Here is a 19,773-nt window from a genome sequence, read left to right as displayed (position 1 = left end):
TGCAGAAGCCACACCACACCAACGTTGTCTTTTTCATTCGAGTGTGTTCTTTCTTTCTCTCTGGTGATTGATTTTCCAGAAGAAGCTAAACCCCTTTATCCATCCCTGAAAGCTTCTTCAATCGGAGCGCAAGAACACGATGTCTGCTCGATTGGTGAAGAGGATTCTGAACGAGCAACAACACCTTCCTCATCAACTTAGCGAAGAAGAAGAAGAAGATGATGATGATAATGAAAACGGCTCTACTTTTGTCAACCCCTTTGATCTCCTCAACGACCATGATTCTGAACCCGAACCCCAGGTGCTTAAAATCTCACCTTTTTTCTTTGTTTGGATTGTGAAGCTATTGGGTTTATGCAGCATTACCCTTTATTTTTCCCTTTCTCAATTTCATTAGTGGTTGTGTTTTGCCTTTGATATTAAGCTCTAAGGAGATTTGATTAGCCCAAAATTCTAACTTGGCCTTTGGAATTGGAAATAGATCAGAATCAAACAATAAGCCTGTGGAATTTGTATACAAGTTCAAGATAACTTTTTTTTCTTTGTTCTTTTGTGAATAAAATGTCATTACTATTTATTATAAGAGAACTTTTTGGTGTTGTGTTGATTTTACTATAAAATTTTCTTGGGTGTTTAGCTTAAAATCAATGCTTGGATTCTTGTTCATACAAAATAAGGTATTTACTAGGTAGTATGAATGCTCATTGCTCATTTGGACTTGTAATGTTTAGCTCTCAATAGATGATTTGGCTATTTTATTGCAGGAAGATGAGTCGACATCGGCCAATGAAACATTGGTGACATCTTCATTGAAAGATTCTGCTCAGATTTCAACATCCAATCCAAAGTCAAAGAAAAAGAAGAAGAAGAAGAATAAAAACAAGGATAATGCTGTTGCCAGTAAAACGGGAGGTGAAAAAGAGTTGGACTTGATCCTAGAGGATTTATCTCTGAATGCTAGCCCTTCAGCTGAGCAGCATATATCTGCTGAAGCCAAAGCAGTGAATGCCAAAGACAAAAACAGATATGTTAAACAGAACTCCATCTCCATATTACAAGTGGATCCTAAATATTTGAATGCTGAAAATGAGCTGAGAAGAATATTTGGATCTAAGGTTGTGAAATCGTTTGAGACTAGCAATCAAGCCAGCAGTTCTAGGCAGATTCGAGGGGTGAGGCGTGGACGCCATAATCTTAAAAAGACTGTTCTTGTCACTCCAGCAAGCAATTGGGTCCAATGTGATGATTCTTTGTCAATGGAATTTCTGGAAACAAAGAATGGATATAACTACTTCAGGTAAGGAACTAAGTGTCATTCTTATTTAGTTGATTGGCTGCTTTTTTCCTCTTAACACCACCCTCTCTGTATGCATCTAAGATTGCATATGTTAAAGGCTAAGGACTTAGTTATCTTATCTTCAAATGTGTGATGTGTCCTACTAATGAATCATAAACACCTCCCATAAAAAGAAACACATAAAAGAATATATTGTGTCCATTGGGGGGGGGGGAGGGAAGAATAAAATATATAACAGGTATTAGAACAATATATATGGGATAAATGCTGAGGTTCCAGTTTATGTACTGACCTTCAATAATAAAAGTACCTAAGGGTGAGCTGTGAAAAGTAAAAAGGTGTAGGCGGGGGGGGGGAGCTGTTCTTATCCGCCATTAACAACCCTGGATAAGAATAGATATGTTAAAGGCAGATTGTTATTGTAACTAGCTGATAATTACTGAGTAGAATGGCCAGTTAGTTAATGGGAGTTACAGTTAAAGGGAGTGAGAGATTGAGTAAGGAGAGGCTATAAATAGGAGGGACTGCGGAATGGGTAAGGTATCCAGATTTTAATCAAAGTCTTCTGGGGAGAGTCCTGGTCTCTTGAATACCAGGGAATTTGTGCAGTTTCATAACATTCTTTCAATCAAATACAATTTTTCCTTGTTGTTCATTGATTGTACCTACCAATTGACATAAGAGCTCCATCCATGAGCTGTGGGTATAATTGAGAGCAAATGGCTGGCAAGAAAATGGAAGGATTCAGGATTTGCTCACTGGCACCATAAGTGAGGAAGGGAATTCTTGACCTTCTTGGAGAGATGAAGAAAGAGAGATTGGAGGAAATATATCGAGAAGCACAAGCGGGAGCGTGAAGTTTTCTTTAGACAGGGAACCAATCTGGTAGAAATATCGAAGGAGGCAGTGGAGAAAATAATCGATCGACAGGCTTGACTCAACAAGGACGTGGATGTGTTGCTGCCCATATATTGTTGCACACACTTCTGATTGTTATTGGCAGTGAAGGGAACTATCTGTTATGGGCTATCAGTTTAAAGAGCCTAGCCTCTAGAACTTATGACACCCTGCTACAAAAGGACTCTTTCACAGGTATGGGAACATTTCCCAACTTTATCATACCTCTGGAGTTATGGGTTCAAGAGGAAGTTGAAGTGGGCCTTCTTCAAAAGCTAATGGTTTCTAAAGGTCAACATTGGCCCAAGATTTTTGAATCTATTCTCTTGAGGCTTAGAGTGGAGCTCATGGAAGATGATAGTGGCAGTGATGGCCTTGTTTCTATTGTAGCACTAAAGCTGGTCTCCAAGACCTTGAGTTCCAATATGCTTAGTTTGAAATTCTGATAGGAACCTTGTCTCTAGGAAGGGCAAGGATCACTCTAAGGTTTACAAGCGTAGGGGTAAAGTGGGGATAAACATTAGTCCCACTACCTCAGGAGAGTAGGGTAACTAATTGTGAGCTGGCAGATTCCCTTTGCAGAGAATCAGGCCAGGTGGTGTGTATAAACACCAAAGGAAGAGAGAGAGAGAGAAGGCTAGAATTGGATTAGTCTTGGACTAGGAGAGAATTGAAGCACTCTCGAATTTGCCTCTGCTATCACTGTTATTTCCTTTCTTTCTGTACTGTTTCTACACTGATTCTTGGTGATTTCACCAGAATCCTAGTAAATAATACAAGTTCCTTCTGTTCATTCTTCATCTTTCTCTGAATACCTATCATTGGTATCAGAGCTCCCGATCCAAAGGGAGCTTTGTATGACCTTCACCCGCGCACAAATGGAGAACCGTATGGAGAGCGTTGAGAAGAACGTCTCTGAGATGATGACTGTTGTCGACGAGCTCCGACAGCTGATGCTCCAACAGACGCGACGCCGGAGCAGGGGCAGATCTAAAACACCCCGTCGCCGTCACCGCTCTGGAAGTCAGCACTCGTCGATCTCTGACGATGACTCTCGTAGCTCCCGATCTGTTTCGCTGCGACACGAGGATGCTTCCCCGAGGAGGCATATTCGCACTGGAAGGAAGATCGATCTCCCTTTGTTCAATGGGGATGATGCTTACGGGTGGATCGTTCGGGTCGAGCGATTCTTCCGACTCAACGAAGTTGACGATACTGAGAAAGTGCGACTCCTGGTGGTAGCCATGGAGGAACGTGCTCTGAATGGTTCCAATGGTGGGAAGAACAGACCCCGGAACGCACTTGGGAAGCGTTCAAGGAGGCTCTGGTTCGAAGGTTCCAACCCGGGTTAGTGCAGAACCCGTTTGGACCATTGTTGAGCATCAAACAATCCGGAAGCGTGATGGAGTACCGTGAATGATTCGAGATGGTCGTAGCACCGTTGCGACACACCGACCGAGATATCATCAAGGGAATCTTCCTTAATGGCCTCAAGGAAGAAATCAGGGCAGAGCTGAAGTTGTACAGATCTGGAAAACTGGAGGAGATCATGGACCGCGCGCTGTTACTGGAAGAGAAAAATCTGGCTATGCGCAACAGCAAGGGCGGAGATGAGGACAAGCGAGGATGGAAGGAAAAAGGATTATCCTCGAGCAAAGCACATCAGACTTGGATAGATGGGAACAAGTGGAAGAGCCAATATGCAGGATCTACCACTGCAGAGAAAGCAAGTGCAGAAAAAAGCTCTACTAAAGCTAAAACAGGGGAGAATAAGGGACAAGAGAAGAAGTGGACTGGGGGCTAGAGGTTGTCTCAATCTGAGCTCCAGGATCGTAGCAGGAAGGGCCTATGCTTCAAGTGTGGAGAAAAGTGGAACAGGGAGCATGTATGCAAAATGAAGCACTACCAATTCGTGTTGATGGAGACGGTAGATGAAGAGGAAGAAGAAGAAGAGGGACAATTCTTTGAAGCTGAATCTGAACTTGTTGTAGAACACAAAACCTTACTCTTATCCCTCAAGAGCAAGGAAGGCATCAGCACCAGTAGATCCTTCAAGCTACAAGGTCAACTGGGTCAGAGGGAAAAAGCAAGGTCAATCCTCATACTCATAGACTGTGGTGCCACAAGCAATTTTATATCACAGGGACTGGTCAAAGAGATGATGTTACCCATCACTGAGACTGTGACCTATGAAGTGGAGATTGGTAATGGAGATAAGATTCAGAATCAGGGGGTTTGCAAGGACCTACAATTGCTAGTGCAAGGGTTGAGTTTGACCCAGCAATTTTATGTCCTGGAATTGGGTGGAACAGATTTAGTATTGGGCATGGAATGGTTATCAAGTCTAGGGGATATAAAGGCAAATTTCAGAGAATTAACTTTGCAATGGCAGGTTGAAGGACAGAAAATGATGCTAAGAGGGGACCCCTCTTTAAGCTGTACTCAAACTTCACTGAAGGCTTTATGCAAAGCCTTGCAAAACAAGGGAGAAGGGTTCTATGTGACCTGTGAAAATCCACTGATGGATACAGAAGATGAGCAGGGAATCTCAGATGACATGGCTGCAATTCTAGCAGAATTCCCAGAGGTTCTTCAGGGGTCTCAAGGACTGCCACCAAGAAGGGATTGTGACCATGCTATAGCCTTAAAAGAAGGGGCTACCATCCCTAATATCAAGCCTTACAGATGCCCTTATTATCAAAAGAATGAGATAGAGAAGTTGGTAAAAGACATGCTGAATTCTGGAGTCATCAGAACTAGCAACAATCCCTATAGTAGCCCTGTAATTTTGGTGAAGAAAAAGGATAGGGGCTGGAGATTCTGTGTAGATTATAGAGCCCTGAACAAAATGACAATCCCAAACAAATTCCCAATCCCTGTGATTGAGGAGCTACTTGATGAGTTGGGAACAACTCAAGTATTCTCCAAGCTGGACCTTAAGTCTGGATATCACCAAGTAAGGATGCAAGACCAAGACATTCCTAAAACTGCATTCAGGACACACGAGGGCCACTATGAGTATGTGGTCATGCCCTTCGGGCTAACCAATGCACCTTCCACCTTCCAAGCTTTAATGAATCAGGTGCTCAAGCCATACTTAAGGAGGTTTGCCCTTGTCTTCTTCGATGACATTCTCATCTATAGCCAAGATGAAGAAGCACACAAAGAGCATTTGAGACAAGTCTTGCAACTGCTCAAGGAAAACCAGCTAGTAGTAAATCAGAAGAAATGCTCCTTTGGGAAGAAACAATTAGGATATCTAGGCCACATAATTTCTGGTCAAGGAGTAGCTGCAGATCCAAGCAAAATCAAAGACATGATTGATTGGGACCTAAGGATTTGAAAAGTCTTGGGGGATTTCTTGGACTGACAGGTTATTACAGAAAATTTGTCAGGGGATACAGCAAGATGGCACTACCTCTTACTCAACTCTTGAAGAAGGATAACTTCAAGTGGGACCAAGCAGCCACTGAAGCCTTTGAGAAGCTGAAGGTGGCCATGACTATCTTACCTGTACTGGCAGCTCCAAATTTTGACAAACAATTTGTGATAGAGGCTGATGCATTAGGCAAGGGAATTGGGGCTGTACTCGTGCCAGAAGGAAGGCCAGTAGCTTACATGAGTAAGATTCTCTCTGATAGGAATCAGAACAAGTCTGTATATGAAAGGGAACTAATGGCCATTGTGATAGTTGTACAGAAGTGGAGACCCTATCTATTAGGTAGGAGCTTTGTGATACACACAGACCAAAAGAGCCTCAAATACTTGACTGAACAGAGGATAATGGGTGAGGATCAAGAGAAGTGGATCACCAAGTTGATGGGATACAATTTCACCATTAAATATAAACCTGGGATAGAGAACAAGGCTGCTGATGCTCTATCCAGGAAATTTAACTTTTCTGCTCTATCTACTGCACAGTGCCAACTGCCAAGAGTGGGAAGGAATAGAGGAAGAATTACTCCAAGATGCCAAGTACATCTGATGTAGCGCGGCTGGCTGCGCGCTTCGACGATGATGTCGCTCGTCGAATGAGCCCGATCGGATTTTAGCCCATCTAATCAGTCTCGGGCCCGCAAAACAAAATCTAAGTATTTTATTAGGATTTTATTTATTAGGATCTTTAATTTTCAATTAAGATCTTTTAGGATATTATTTATTTTTTGTTAGAAACTTATTTATTTCAATTAGGATCTTTTATTTTCAATTAGGATCTTTCAAGATCTTATTTCTTTTTGGTTAGGATTTTCTTTCTTTTCCTATTTAAGCAATTGTAAGGCATAGCCTATTCAGTTTTGATTGATAATAAAATTTAAGAGTTTTCTCTTCTTCTCTGGTGGATTCCAGTGTATTTTCTAGGGTTTTAGCGCTTGCTAATTTCCTTTCTGGTGGATTCCAGAAACCTTTTCCTTAGGATTTGCGCTTGCAATCCTAGTACGACTTCCGCTGCATCAAGTGGCATCAGAGCAGGCTTTCTCCTGTCTCCTTTCTTTGCTTGATCAACCATGGAAGATCAACCATTGACCAAAGCAGACCTGAAGGATGTTACCGCGGCTCTTACCGCGGCCCTAACTGCTATGACACAACAGATGACAGAACAGATGACACAACAGATGGCGACGTTAATGACGCCTTTAACTGACAGCATCAACAACATGAACCAGCGAAGAGACGGGGGAAGAGTACCGCGTAGGGTTCCGCACGGTGGCAACAACGGTCATGCCATTATTACGGAAAATTCAAGTTCTGAAGGAGATGAAGCTGATGAAGAAGAAATAGTTGACCAAGGGAATCAGAATCATAACCGGGACTACCGAGTGAAAGCTGATATTCCATTGTTCTACGGAACTATGGGAGTGGAGGAGTTTCTAGACTGGCAGATTGATGTTGACAGATTTTTCGACGTCATGGGCGTCCCCGAGAATAAGCAAGTCAAGATGGTGGCAATCAGGCTGAAGAGTACTGCTGCTGTGTGGTGGGATAAGCTTGTTATCCAGAGGCAGAGACAGAGAAAAGGGCCAGTCAGAACTTGGCGAAGAATGAAACAATTGATGATGGAGCGATTTCTACCAGAAGATTACGAGCAGATTCTTTATAAGATGTATATCGATTGTGAGCAAGGAAAGAAGTCTGTGACGGAGTATACAACTGAGTTCTTACGTCTTTCTGAGCGTAACGAACTGGGAGAATCTGAAAATCAGAAGGTGGCTCGATACATCAGTGGCTTAAAGGGTTCTTTGCAGGAGAAGATGGGTTTGCAAACTGTGTGGACTGTGGCTGAAGCATCCAGTCTAGCTTTGAAGGCTGAATTGATAGAGAAGTCCCCTCGAAATTTCCCATCTTTCCGAAGATACTCTCCCCAAAACAACATCGAGTCAGCATGCGATAAGGAAAAGAGCCCAACAACCAAGGATCCCAATTCAGGAAACAAAGGAGCCAACAGTTCTAGCGGTGTGCAACAGAGCAAGACACCCAACCAGAAACCAACTAATCCTTATGCGAGACCGGCAATTGATAAGTGTTTTCGTTGTGGGGGGCAAGGTCATCGATCCAATGTTTGTCCTTCTAGGAGAACCGCCGCCATTCTGAATGAGGAGACTGAGGAGGAAGAGGAGAACAATGACTATGAAGGGGTTGAGTTTGCTGAAGAGGAGTCTGAGGAAAGAGTAAACTTTGTGCTCTTGAGGATCCTGCTATCATCCAAAGAAGAAAGTCAAAGGAAGAATTTGTTTCGATCACACTGTTCTGTTAAGAACAAGGTGTGTAACTTGATCGTGGACAACGGCAGCACTGAGAATTTGGTTTCCCAAAAGCTGGTAGAGTACTTGAAGCTGACAACAGAGCCTCATGAGAAACCGTACACCTTGGGGTGGGTGAGTAAAGGGCCACATGTGAAAGTTTCACAGACTTGCAAGGTACCTATTTCCATTGGGAAGCACTACAGAGAGGAGGTATTGTGTGACGTTTTGAGTATGGATGTTTGTCATATTTTACTTGGGCGGCCTTGGATGTATGATACTGATACTACATACAAAGGAAGGGATAATGTGATGTTGTTTACATGGGGAACACACAAAATTGCTATGGCTCCTGTTTTGCACTTTGACAAGGGTCCAGTAGAAAAGAAGTCCAGTTTCTTGGTGATGACACAGAATGAATAGGAGCTTGATGAGGATGTAAAAGAAACTAAATGCTTCTGTCCAGTGGTAATTAAAGGATTGATGAGCGTTGTCAAAGAGGAACCGATAATTCCAGAAGAGGTCCTAGAGATTCTAGAGGACTTTAAAGAGCTGACTGCAGATGAGCTACCCAACGAGTTGCCTCCGATGCGAGATATTCAGCACCACATTGATCTGATTCCGGGGTCTAGCTTGCCAAATCTTCCTCACTACAGGATGAGCCCGAAAGAGAATGAAATCTTAAGGGAGCAGATTGAAGACTTGCTGAAGAAAGGATTCATTCGTGAGAGCATGAGCCCATGTGCTGTACCAGTCCTCCTTGTCCCTAAGAAAGGAGGTCAGTGGCGAATGTGTGTTGATAGTAGAGCCATCAATAAGATAACTATCAAGTATCGATTCCCAATTCCCCGTTTGGAAGATATGCTTGATGAATTAGCTGGTTCTAAGGTGTTTTCAAAGATAGACTTGCGTAGTGGCTATCACCAGATCAGAATCAGGCCTGGAGATGAGTGGAAGACAGCTTTCAAGAGCAAGGATGGATTGTATGAGTGGTTGGTGATGCCTTTCGGGTTATCAAATGCCCCCAGCACCTTCATGAGGTTGATGAATCAGGTTCTGCGTCCATTTATTGGTTCTTTTGTGGTTGTTTACTTTGATGATATTCTGATTTATAGTAAGAACAAGAAAGAACACCTGGAGCATGTGAAGCAGGTGTTGCAAGTTTTACAGGAGAACCAGTTATACATTAATATGAAAAAGTGTACATTTAGCACCAACAAATTACTCTTCCTAGGTTTTATTGTTGGAGAAGAAGGGATTCATGTTGACGAAGAGAAGGTGAGTGCAATCCGGGATTGGCCCACACCAAAGTCAGTAACTGAAGTACGCAGTTTTCATGGTTTGGCTACTTTTTATAGGAGGTTTATCAGAGATTTCAGCACTATCACTGCACCTATCACTGAATGTCTAAAGAAAGGAAAGTTCAAATGGGGATTTGAACAGGAGCAAAGTTTTGGCCTGATTAAGGAGAAATTATGCTCTGCACCGGTGCTAGCACTCCCTGATTTTGATAAAGTGTTCCAAGTTGAATGTGATGCTAGTGGAGTTGGCATAGGAGCGGTGTTGTCTCAAGAGAAGAGACCGGTGGCCTTTTTCAGCGAGAAGTTGAGTGATGCTCGCCAGAAGTGGAGCACTTATGACCAGGAGTTCTATGCAGTCTTTAGAGCTCTACGCCAGTGGGAACATTACCTAATTCAGAGAGAGTTCATTCTGTTTACTGACCACCAAGCTTTGAAGTTTCTTCACAGCCAGAAAGTGATAAACAAGATGCATGCTCGGTGGGTGAGTTTCTTACAGAAGTTTCCTTTTATTATTCAGCATAAATCGGGAGCTCTTAACAAGGTAGCAGATGCGTTGAGTAGGAGAGCTTCCTTGCTAATTACTTTAGCGCAGGAGATCGTAGGCTTTGAGTGCCTTAAAGAGCTGTATGAAGGTGATGTTGACTTCAAGGAATTATGGGCCAAGTGTAGTGGTAAGCATCCTTCGGCAGATTATCATATCCGTGATGGCTATCTTTTTAAAGGGGATCAGCTGTGCATCCCTTGCTCCTCTTTAAGGGAAAAGTTGATCCGAGATTTACATGGTGGCGGACTCAGCGGTCACTTGGGCAGAGACAAGACCATTGCTAGCCTGGAAGAGAGGTATTATTGGCCACACTTAAGGAGGGACGTTGGTACTATAGTCAAGAGGTGTTACACTTGTCAGGTTTCTAAAGGTCAGTCACAAAACACTGGTCTTTATATGCCTTTGCCTATTCCTGATGATATCTGGCAAGATTTGGCTATGGATTTCGTGTTGGGCTTGCCTCGTACACAACGAGGTGTGGATTCTGTGTTTGTTGTTGTAGACAGATTCTCCAAGATGACGCACTTCATTGCCTGTAAGAAGACTGCTGATGCGTCCAACATAGCCAAACTGTTCTTCAGGGAGGTGGTGCGCCTTCACGGGGTTCCTACGTCGATTACTTCAGACAGGGACACCAAATTTCTCAGTCATTTCTGGGTTACTCTTTGGAGGTTATTTGGAACAGCGCTGAACCGAAGTTCTACGGCACATCCACAGACTGATGGACAAACTGAGGTAACCAATAGGACTTTGGGAAATATGATTCGGAGTATTTGCAGGGATAAACCGAAGCAGTGGGATCTAGCTCTTCCACAGGTGGAATTTGCTTATAACAGTGTTGTGCACTCAGCTACCGGAAAGTCACCTTTTTCTCTCGTTTACACTTCTGTGCCCAGACATGTGGTGGATTTGTTACAATTGCCTAAAGCACCTGGGGTTAGTGCAGCGGCTGAGACAATGGCTAAGGAGATTGTGACTGTTAAAGAAGCTGTAAAGGCCCGGTTGGAGGCTACTGGAATGAAGAACAAGGCTGCCGTCGACAAACGCAGGAGAGCTAAAGTTTTCAATGTGGGAGACGATGTGATGGTGTTCTTACGGAAGGAGAGGTTCCCAGTTGGTACTTACAACAAGTTGAAGCCACGCAAGTATGGTCCATTCAAGGTGATTCGAAAGGTCAATGACAATGCTTATGTGGTGGCTCTCCCAGATGACATGAATATCTCAAATACTTTCAACGTAGCTGACATCTATGAGTATCAGGAAGATGCGGCCCTTTATCACGATGAGAACTCGGGGTCGAGTTCCTCAGGGGTGGAGGAGACTGATGTAGCGCGGCTGGCTGCGCGCTTCGACGATGATGTCGCTCGTCGAATGAGCCCGATCGGATTTTAGCCCATCTAATCAGTCTCGGGCCCGCAAAACAAAATCTAAGTATTTTATTAGGATTTTATTTATTAGGATCTTTAATTTTCAATTAAGATCTTTTAGGATATTATTTATTTTTTGTTAGAAACTTATTTATTTCAATTAGGATCTTTTATTTTCAATTAGGATCTTTCAAGATCTTATTTCTTTTTGGTTAGGATTTTCTTTCTTTTCCTATTTAAGCAATTGTAAGGCATAGCCTATTCAGTTTTGATTGATAATAAAATTTAAGAGTTTTCTCTTCTTCTCTGGTGGATTCCAGTGTATTTTCTAGGGTTTTAGCGCTTGCTAATTTCCTTTCTGGTGGATTCCAGAAACCTTTTCCTTAGGATTTGCGCTTGCAATCCTAGTACGACTTCCGCTGCATCAACATCACTATTATCCAAACTCTACTCACTAATCCAGAGTCACAAGGAGACTTTGAGTATAGAAAGGGACTCTTATACTTTAAGGGCAGAATGGTGATTCCTAAAACATCCTCAAGGATACCTAAGATATTAGAAGAATTTCACAATTCAGCAGTGGGAGGGCATGCTGGCAATTTCAGAACCATGAAGAGAATTTCTTCTCTATTTTACTGGGAAAACATGAGGTCAGAGATTCAGCATTATGTCCAGAGTTGTGAGGTATGCCAGAGGAACAAGTACCAAGCTCTAAGTCCTGCAGGCCTACTTCAACCCTTGCCTATTCCTTCACAAATCTGGGCAGATATTAGCATGGATTTTATAGGTGGCCTGCCTAGGTCCATGGGAAAGGATACCATACTAGTGGTGGTTGACAGACTCACCAAGTTTGCCCACTTCATAGCCCTGTCACACCCTTATTCTGCTAAAACTATGGCAGAAAGTTTCACTCAAGAGGTGGTCAGGTTACACGGCTTTCCTAAAACTATTGTGTCAGATAGGGATAGTGTGTTCCTAAGCTCATTCTGGTCAGAACTCTTCAAGCTAGCAGGAACCAAATTAAAATATAGCACAACCTACCATCCACAAACAGATGGCCAGACTGAAGTGGTCAACAGATGTGTGGAAACTTATTTGAGGTGTCTCACAGGGAGTAAACCGAAGCTGTGGCCTAAGTGGTTAGGATGGGCTGAGTATTGGTACAATACCAATTACCACTCTTCACTCAAATCTACTCCTTACAAGGCTCTTTATGGCCAGGACCCTCCTGCTATAGTTAGAGGTGATGTGACCTCCACAACAGTAGCAGAGGTTACCAGATTAACTGCTGAAAGGAACAACATGCTAGAGGAGCTGAAAGCAAACTTGACACAAGCTCAGAATCAAATGAAGCAACAAGCCAATAAGCATAGAAGGAATGTCCAGTTTGAATTAGGGGATCAAGTCTATCTGAAGATACAACCCTACAAACTCCAGACCCTAGCTAAAAGAACCAATCAAAAACTCAGTCCTAGGTATTATGGCCCATTTGAAGTGATTGGAAAGATCAGCCCTGTGGCCTACAAATTGCAGCTACAAGAAGGGTGTTTGGTTCATCCAGTCTTCCACATATCTCTATTGAAGAAATCCTTGGCTCCTACAGTTCAGGTGCAACCTTTACCCCATTGTTTATCTGAAGAGTGGGAGCTACAAGTTGAGCCAGCAGCTGTTCTGGACTCCAGACTTAACCCCTTTGGGGAAACCGAACTCTTAGTCAGCTGGAAGAACCTCCCTGATTTTGAGAATTCCTGGGACAACACCTTGAGGACAAGGTGTTTTTTCCAGGGGGGAGTGATGATAGGAACCTTGTCTCTAGGAAGGGCAAGGATCACTCTAAGGTTTACAAGCGTAGGGGTAAAGTGGGGATAAACATTAGTCCCACTACCTCAGGAGAGTAGGGTAACTAATTGTGAGCTGGCAGATTCCCTTTGCAGAGAATCAGGCCAGGTGGTGTGTATAAACACCAAAGGAAGAGAGAGAGAGAGTAGGCTAGAATTGGATTAGTCTTGGACTAGGAGAGAATTGAAGCACTCTCGAATTTGCCTCTGCTATCACTGTTATTTCCTTTCTTTCTGTACTGTTTCTACACTGATTCTTGGTGATTTCACCAGAATCCTAGTAAATAATACAAGTTCCTTCTGTTCATTCTTCATCTTTCTCTGAATACCTATCAAATTCAGATGCTTGTTGAATCATTAGCTAGTTATGGAAGCGGTTACCAAACTGACACCGCACTTAAGGCAGCCAATCTACGCTCAAGTTGCATTCCTTCTCTCCCACCTTGAGGATAAGGTGGATCTTTGATGGGGATGGTATTATAATAATAGATATGTTAAAGGGGGGTTGTTATTGTGACTAGCTGATAGTTAGTTAAAGGGAGTGAGAGATTGAGTGAGGAGAGGCCATCTTTCGAATACCAGGGAATTTGTGAAGTTTCATAGCATTCTTTCAACTAAATACGGTTTTTCTTTGTTGTTCATTGTTGGTACCTATCAATATAGCATTGTGCCTGATTGTTTTTTTTTATCACTCATACACCCATATTCAGTTCTTGATTTTTTTTTCTTTTTTATTGATGGGCATGCGTCATTGAGTCTATTTGTTTGGACTTTTGGGTTTAACAAGAGTCTCAACTTGCTGGTTTATCATTTTGTGGTTTACTTGTGAAGTTAAAAATTGAATATGTCTATTGCACTTCATATTATGATTTCCTATTTTAACCTGTATGGTTAAAGAACATTGAGGTGTGCGTGATAAATAATAATATCTCTTTGTAACCCTTCAAATACTATTAATTTTCCCCTTCTTTTTTTCTCACAATGTAGATATGTACATTCATCATCCTACTCCCAATCTCAGAGAGCATTTGAAGCTGCCAAGGCAATTAATGACATAAATGGTGTAGCGAGCATATTACAGTACCGTCCTTATCATATAGATTCCCTTCTAACAATGGCAGAATATTTCAAGGTATTGGGTGAACAACAGATGTCCGCAGATTCCATTGCTAGGTGTCTATATGCCCTTGAATGTGCGTGGAATCCGATGTTCACCCCACTGCAGGGAAATTGCCAACTGAAGTACGGACATGATACAAACAAACCTATATTCACAGCTCTTTTTACTCACATGAAAAATTTGGACAGGCGTGGCTGTCATAGATCTGCGTTAGAGGTCTGCAAATTGTTGCTTTCACTAGATGCTGATGATCCCATGGGGGCTATTTTCTGCATGGACTACTTTGCTTTAAGGTCTGAAGAGTATGCATGGTTGGAAAAGTTTTCTGAAGATTATAAAAGTGATAACTCCATTTGGTTGTTTCCGAACTTTTCTTATTCCCTTGCCATTTGTCGGTTTTACCTTGAGCGTGAGGCCTCCAAAGATGCTTGTATTGATTCTGACAAGGCTTCTTCATCTGATCTTATGAAACAAGCATTGATGCTTCATCCTTCAGTCATAAAGAAGCTAGTAACAAAAGTACCTTTGAAAGAGCGCATATGGACAGATATTCTCAAGCACACCTTTTTCCTATCAGATCAAACTGGAAGTCCATCTCAAGATCACTTGATTAGTATATATGTTGAAAGAAATTATCTTATATGGAGGCTTCCTGATCTGCAGAAACTGCTAAGTGGCGCTGCAAAACTTGTGATTGAAACCCTGGAGAGTAATAAAAGCGAACTTACGGATTGGGCTTGTGTCAGAAAAGAAGTATTTTCATCTGAGAAAAATGAGTAAGTGATTCGTTTTCTCTTCTGATTTTATTTATTCATTTTTTGTTTGATCTAAAATTTGCTTGTTTAAAAAATTCCTTGTTTGCTTGCTTGTCTATTTGTTTTAATATATATGTGTGCTGCTTTACAAAGTCTAAACCACCTTCCATTTAGTTTTCAGATGAATGAGTTTATTTTCTTCAAAACTTGGTGCAAATTATTTCATTTTGGAATGAGCAATAGGTAGCTGCTGACAATTTGAAATTATGAATAAGAACTTGCTGCAATGTACTGATAACCACACAAGTGACCAAATAGCTGACTTATAATTATGTGATGAAGTTGCATGGAATGGAGTTTTTCCTAAGCCTGCTCATCTCATGCCATGGGAAAAACACAATTAAGGGAAAGAGAGTAACACATTGAATTTTAGGGCCTGCTTGGTTTGAGAAAATGTAAATTTAATTTTCATTTCTGTTTTCAATTTTAATTTAAAAAATGACACCTTATTTTTGTGTTGTTTACTGTTTTCAGAAATTTGCTCAGGAAATATTGGGCAAAAAAAGTTATTTTCACTCTTTTCTTTACAAATATTTGAAAACACGAAATAAAATGAAAGCAAGGTGGCATACATGCATTTATTTTTATTTTTATCTAACATAGGTATCCTCGATGGGAGACAATCCGATCAGAGCCCTGGACATCCACATTCTCGTGGAGCTAGCTCTCCCAGCATTGACCATTGACATTCTTGTAGTTAAATGTGAAAGCAGAAAACATTTGTTCAAACTCAACTGGCAGACCCTTGTTCCTTATGGAACTGAGGATGCTGCTGTTCATTTACTTGTGTATCCTACTTTCATGTATGTGATATGACAGCACTGTTTTAACAGGCATTGATCTTTAAGCAATTCTACTTACAATCTTTTGTAATTTTCAGGTATGGGCATTTATTGGTATCTGATTTCTCTGATTCAGTGTCATCAATTCCACCGGAAAATCTACAACAGTTCATGGGGGTTCCTGGAATGAGGGAGGCTATGCAGGACGAGAACCAGTTTGCTAATCTGCCTGGCAATGGCCATGCTCCTCCTCGCGAGGTTGCAAATAGGAATGCACTCGCTGTCTTGTTTGAGTCGATGCTGCCGTGGGTTACTTATGAGGATATGGAGGATGATGGGCCTGATGATGATCATGGCCACAGGCAAGAGAATCAGTGATACTGGATTCAACTTGGCCTTCCTTCTCTTCTAAAGGCCTTTTTTTGTGGGGTGTGTTGAACACTTGAACTAAATGATGAGATGTTTTACTTGTACAGAGCGACACCTAGGGAGCTTTGGTACCTTATGTTATAATTTTGATCTTTGTCTGGAAACTCTAGATGCATAAAAATTACCATATAATTCTGAGGGGTAGTTTTAGGGATATTGAGGTCAAATGTTGCACTTTTGTCCGTTATGAATTTTCACTTTGATTTGCTTCTGAACTTTCTTGAACAGTTATTTAATCATGTATTGTCTTGTCCCATATTAGCTTAACTATGATACTAACTACTTGAAAGGCCAAATTCTCTTATATGATACAATAACACAATTGGATGATAGTGTAAAAGAAGGAAACATTGGATAAAAGTTCATTATCATTGGATTTACTTTTAATCCTTCCAAAATCACTTATTTTCCAAACATGAAAACCTAATGGGTTTCCGCACTTAAAACACTTTTATAGGATTATAATGTTATTTGTTTGTTGGGTTAGGGCCCAGTTTGAAATAACTTATTTGAACTTATCTTATAGAATAAGTGCTTATGCAAGTGTATGAGAAAACTTATGTAAATAACATATGACTTACTATAAACCGTTTTGAACTTCTTTTCATAAATCGTTCATATTAGCTCATGAAAAAACACACATACCTACCAATAATATATTTTGAGCTTTATTTCAATAACCTTCTCTAATGAGCTTATGAGCAATCAATAAGCACTTATTGTCATTAATGTTTAATTAAGTTGATTACTCAAACTCGCCCTAGAACACGCACTGCATTGCACAACATTCTAGACTCTATCATGCCTATAATTATTTCTCCATGGCAAGCTTTTTTCCAAACTAAATGCAGAAAAGCTATTTAGTACGCTGGCCTAGCCAGGCATGCTGCTGAAGAATTAAAAATGCTCAAGCATGGCACTGTGACATTCTTTTTTTACCTTCTTTCCCCGGAAATCCAGTGGGTTGGGGCAGGTTAGCCCTTAAACACAATAGAAGAAGCAGTGAGGGAAGTAGGGGACCGCGTTTGGGATCAAAGTTTATAAGGTAAAGTTGTCATGTGTGAGAGTTCTAACATATCATTAGTGCCACAACCATACGTTGCAAGCATCATTACAACATTGGTAATCATTATTCTGCATTATTGACACTAAATTTGTAGTCTTTTGGATTCGCTAAGCCTCTCTCTGATGTGCCCATCTGTCCATCCTCACTCACTTCTCTACCTCCCTAATCTCAACAAGGTATTATATTATAGTCATAATTACTCATCAAATTAAAGGACTTGAATAACTTAGTATTGGCCTATTGGGTCCATAGAATCACCTTATCATTGAGTAGGATAATGGATGATCTAATTGATCCCTAGCCTAGGTTGTATGTGGGGAGCCACGAGCAGAAAGTGCATTATGTTGATCTTCTTGCATTAACACTTTTGATTTGGGGTTGTGTTTTTTATTGATTCCCTCTTTAGGAGAGGCAAATTTATATAAGTTGAGTTAGACAACTTAATCAATGATAAATAAATTAGCATATAACACAAAGATTATGCATTGGTTTGTGGTTTAATTTGACGATAAGTACTGAGTGCATGTTTAGTTTGCTTAGAGCTAACGCAAACATGATTTCACGTATCTCAATATTCTAACGAAGAAATAAAAATTTGTTGTGTTGAGTTTAATGTGGATCAGAACCATGATTTTAACATGTTAACTTCAACTTGATTCAACGAATCACTAACACCAACTATTTCTCATAATTCACCTATAAAATGGAAGTTATTTAGAACTCTCCAACACACACAAACACAAGTACACAACAGTACAGGATCAAAACAGGGGAAGACAGACAGACAAATACTCAATGTCTCACGATCGCAATGTGAAGAACGCTGTAATAGCACTCTTGGTTCCTCTTCCCTCCATTCTCTTCTACCTCTCACTCCTCAACCACTATGATTCATCACTCGCCACTGAATCTGACCCAAGTTTCCAGTCTTCTTGGTCAACTTTATGGGCATGGTGCTATCACCACCCTCTGCTATTAGCCAATGCTCTCTTCTTCTTCAACGTCAATGTCCTCTTCTGGGTCATCGGCCAAATCCAATCTAGTCACTGGGTACATACACACATACAACTCCCACACTTCACTCACATTCACATTTTCTTTTCTGGGTTCCTTCAAAGTAAACATGTTTTACTGTTAGTGATGGTGCAGATGATTGATCCTTATTGGACAGTGATTCCTGTTATGCTTGCTCATTACTATGCAACTCACCCTTTGGCTCACTATGATTGGTGGAGGTCCAGGATTGTGATCTTGTTGACTTGGGTGTGGAGTATCAGGCTCACTCATAACTATTTCAGGCGTGAGAAATGGCAATGGGGTGCTAGGGAGGATTGGCGTTTCACAGAGATGAGCCAACAGTATGGAAAACAATGGTGGTGGGTTTCCTTCTTTGCTGTCTATGTCTCCCAGCAGGTATTTTTTTTCTTGTTTTTCCCTTTCATGGGTGTTTAAAGAAACCCCCTCAACCTGTTTGATGAATTGCCTGTGTGGTTTAATTGTTGTGCCATTGAAATGGATTTTTTTTTGGTAATGTGTTCATATGCTATGTCAAGTGTGCAAGGGGCGGGCCGCAGAGCGATTTTAGGGGTATTATTGTAATCTAGATCATTAGTATTCATATATATGCTTGTAACATTGAAACCGTAATTATTGTATTCAAAACGAATTAATAAACGGAACTATAGCTGCTTTATAGTTACAGACGTAGGCAATTTGGCCGAACTGCGTGACCAAAGCTTTCGTGTGTTTCTCTCTACTCTAATCTGTATATGCGTTGATGTTCTAAGCGTGTTTCTCTAATTTGCAGATGTTTTTGATTGGGTTGTCCCTTCCCTTATATGTTATCCACTCTGTCAATCAACCTTTGAGCATCTGGGACTTGGTAGCTATTGTTGTCTGTTTATGTGGCATTGTCATGGCATATTTTGCTGATACACAGCTCCATGACTTTATGAGTAGAAACAACAAGCTAAAAGGGCTTGGTAAACCCTTGGTCCCTGTCCTTGACAATGGCTTGTGGTATTACTGTCGGCATCCCAATTACGTTGGTGAGCAGTTGTGGTGGTGGGGACTGGTTGTGTTTGCATGGAGCCTCGGATATGGATGGACCTTTATTGGAGCATTGGTTAACACCCTGTGTTTGGCTTACGTGACTCGACTTGTGGAGGACCGAATGTTGAAGCAGGAAAGTAGGGCAGAGGCGTTTAGGTTGTATCAGAAGACAACTTCAGTGTGGATACCTTGGTTCAAGTCCTCTCCTTCAGGATTAAGTTCAGTGAAAAATAAGAATGCTTGATGTTTTTCTTTGTTCATTGGTTGGTTTTGTAAAATTATCATCTTGGTATTTTTTTTTTAAGTGTTGTATTTTTTCTTGTTAATTTAATGGAATCATGAATTGTATGTGTTCTAGACATGTAGGTTTGCTGTGATATTGTATAAAATCTTTATGCATCTGCTGCATTTGGAGCTATATAATACATGATATGTCAAAGCTTCCTAAAGGAATAAGATATCTTTTTGAATCCAGCTTATCATCTTTGAAATCATAGTTTGAGTGATGGCTTGTGTAGTTGAAGCAG

At 41.2% G+C, this 19,773-nt stretch overlaps 2 protein-coding genes across 3 annotated transcripts; both read left to right on the top strand.

Moving 5' to 3' along the window:
- On the top strand, positions 1–16,384 carry LOC130746373 (uncharacterized). Its single transcript, XM_057598984.1, has 4 exons — positions 1–301; positions 765–1,297; positions 13,970–14,878; positions 15,798–16,384. Exons 1-4 carry the CDS (start codon positions 140–142, stop codon positions 16,075–16,077), a joined length of 1,884 nt encoding a protein of 627 aa, XP_057454967.1. The 5' UTR covers positions 1–139; the 3' UTR covers positions 16,078–16,384.
- A 1,528-nt stretch (positions 16,385–17,912) lies between these two features.
- On the top strand, positions 17,913–19,720 carry LOC130746372 (uncharacterized protein C594.04c-like). Of its 2 annotated transcripts, XM_057598983.1 has the most exons (3): positions 17,913–18,244; positions 18,344–18,607; positions 19,002–19,720. In XM_057598983.1, the coding sequence occupies exons 1-3, from the start codon at positions 17,990–17,992 to the stop codon at positions 19,488–19,490; spliced, it is 1,008 nt and encodes a 335-aa protein (XP_057454966.1). In that variant the 5' UTR covers positions 17,913–17,989; the 3' UTR covers positions 19,491–19,720. The 2 variants fall into 2 exon arrangements, with proteins under 2 accessions (XP_057454966.1, XP_057454965.1); XM_057598982.1 differs by having other exon boundaries at positions 17,913–18,607.
- Positions 19,721–19,773: the final 53 nt, after the last annotated feature.

Source organism: Lotus japonicus, chromosome 3 (assembly GCF_012489685.1).
Source record: "Lotus japonicus ecotype B-129 chromosome 3, LjGifu_v1.2".
NCBI lineage: Eukaryota > Viridiplantae > Streptophyta > Magnoliopsida > Fabales > Fabaceae > Lotus > Lotus japonicus.
This window is presented reverse-complemented; position numbering and strand designations above follow the sequence as displayed.

Coding starts and splice junctions, on each gene's coding strand:
- LOC130746373 (XM_057598984.1), top strand. CDS start 140: ATGTCTGCTCGATTGGTGAAGAGGATTCTGAACGAGCAACAACACCTT. Junction 302..764: donor ATTCTGAACCCGAACCCCAG/GTGCTTAAAATC, acceptor ATTTTATTGCAG/GAAGATGAGTCGACATCGGC. Junction 14,879..15,797: donor TTTTCATCTGAGAAAAATGA/GTAAGTGATTCG, acceptor TGTAATTTTCAG/GTATGGGCATTTATTGGTAT.
- LOC130746372 (XM_057598982.1), top strand. CDS start 17,990: ATGTCTCACGATCGCAATGTGAAGAACGCTGTAATAGCACTCTTGGTT. Junction 18,608..19,001: donor CTGTCTATGTCTCCCAGCAG/GTATTTTTTTTC, acceptor TCTAATTTGCAG/ATGTTTTTGATTGGGTTGTC.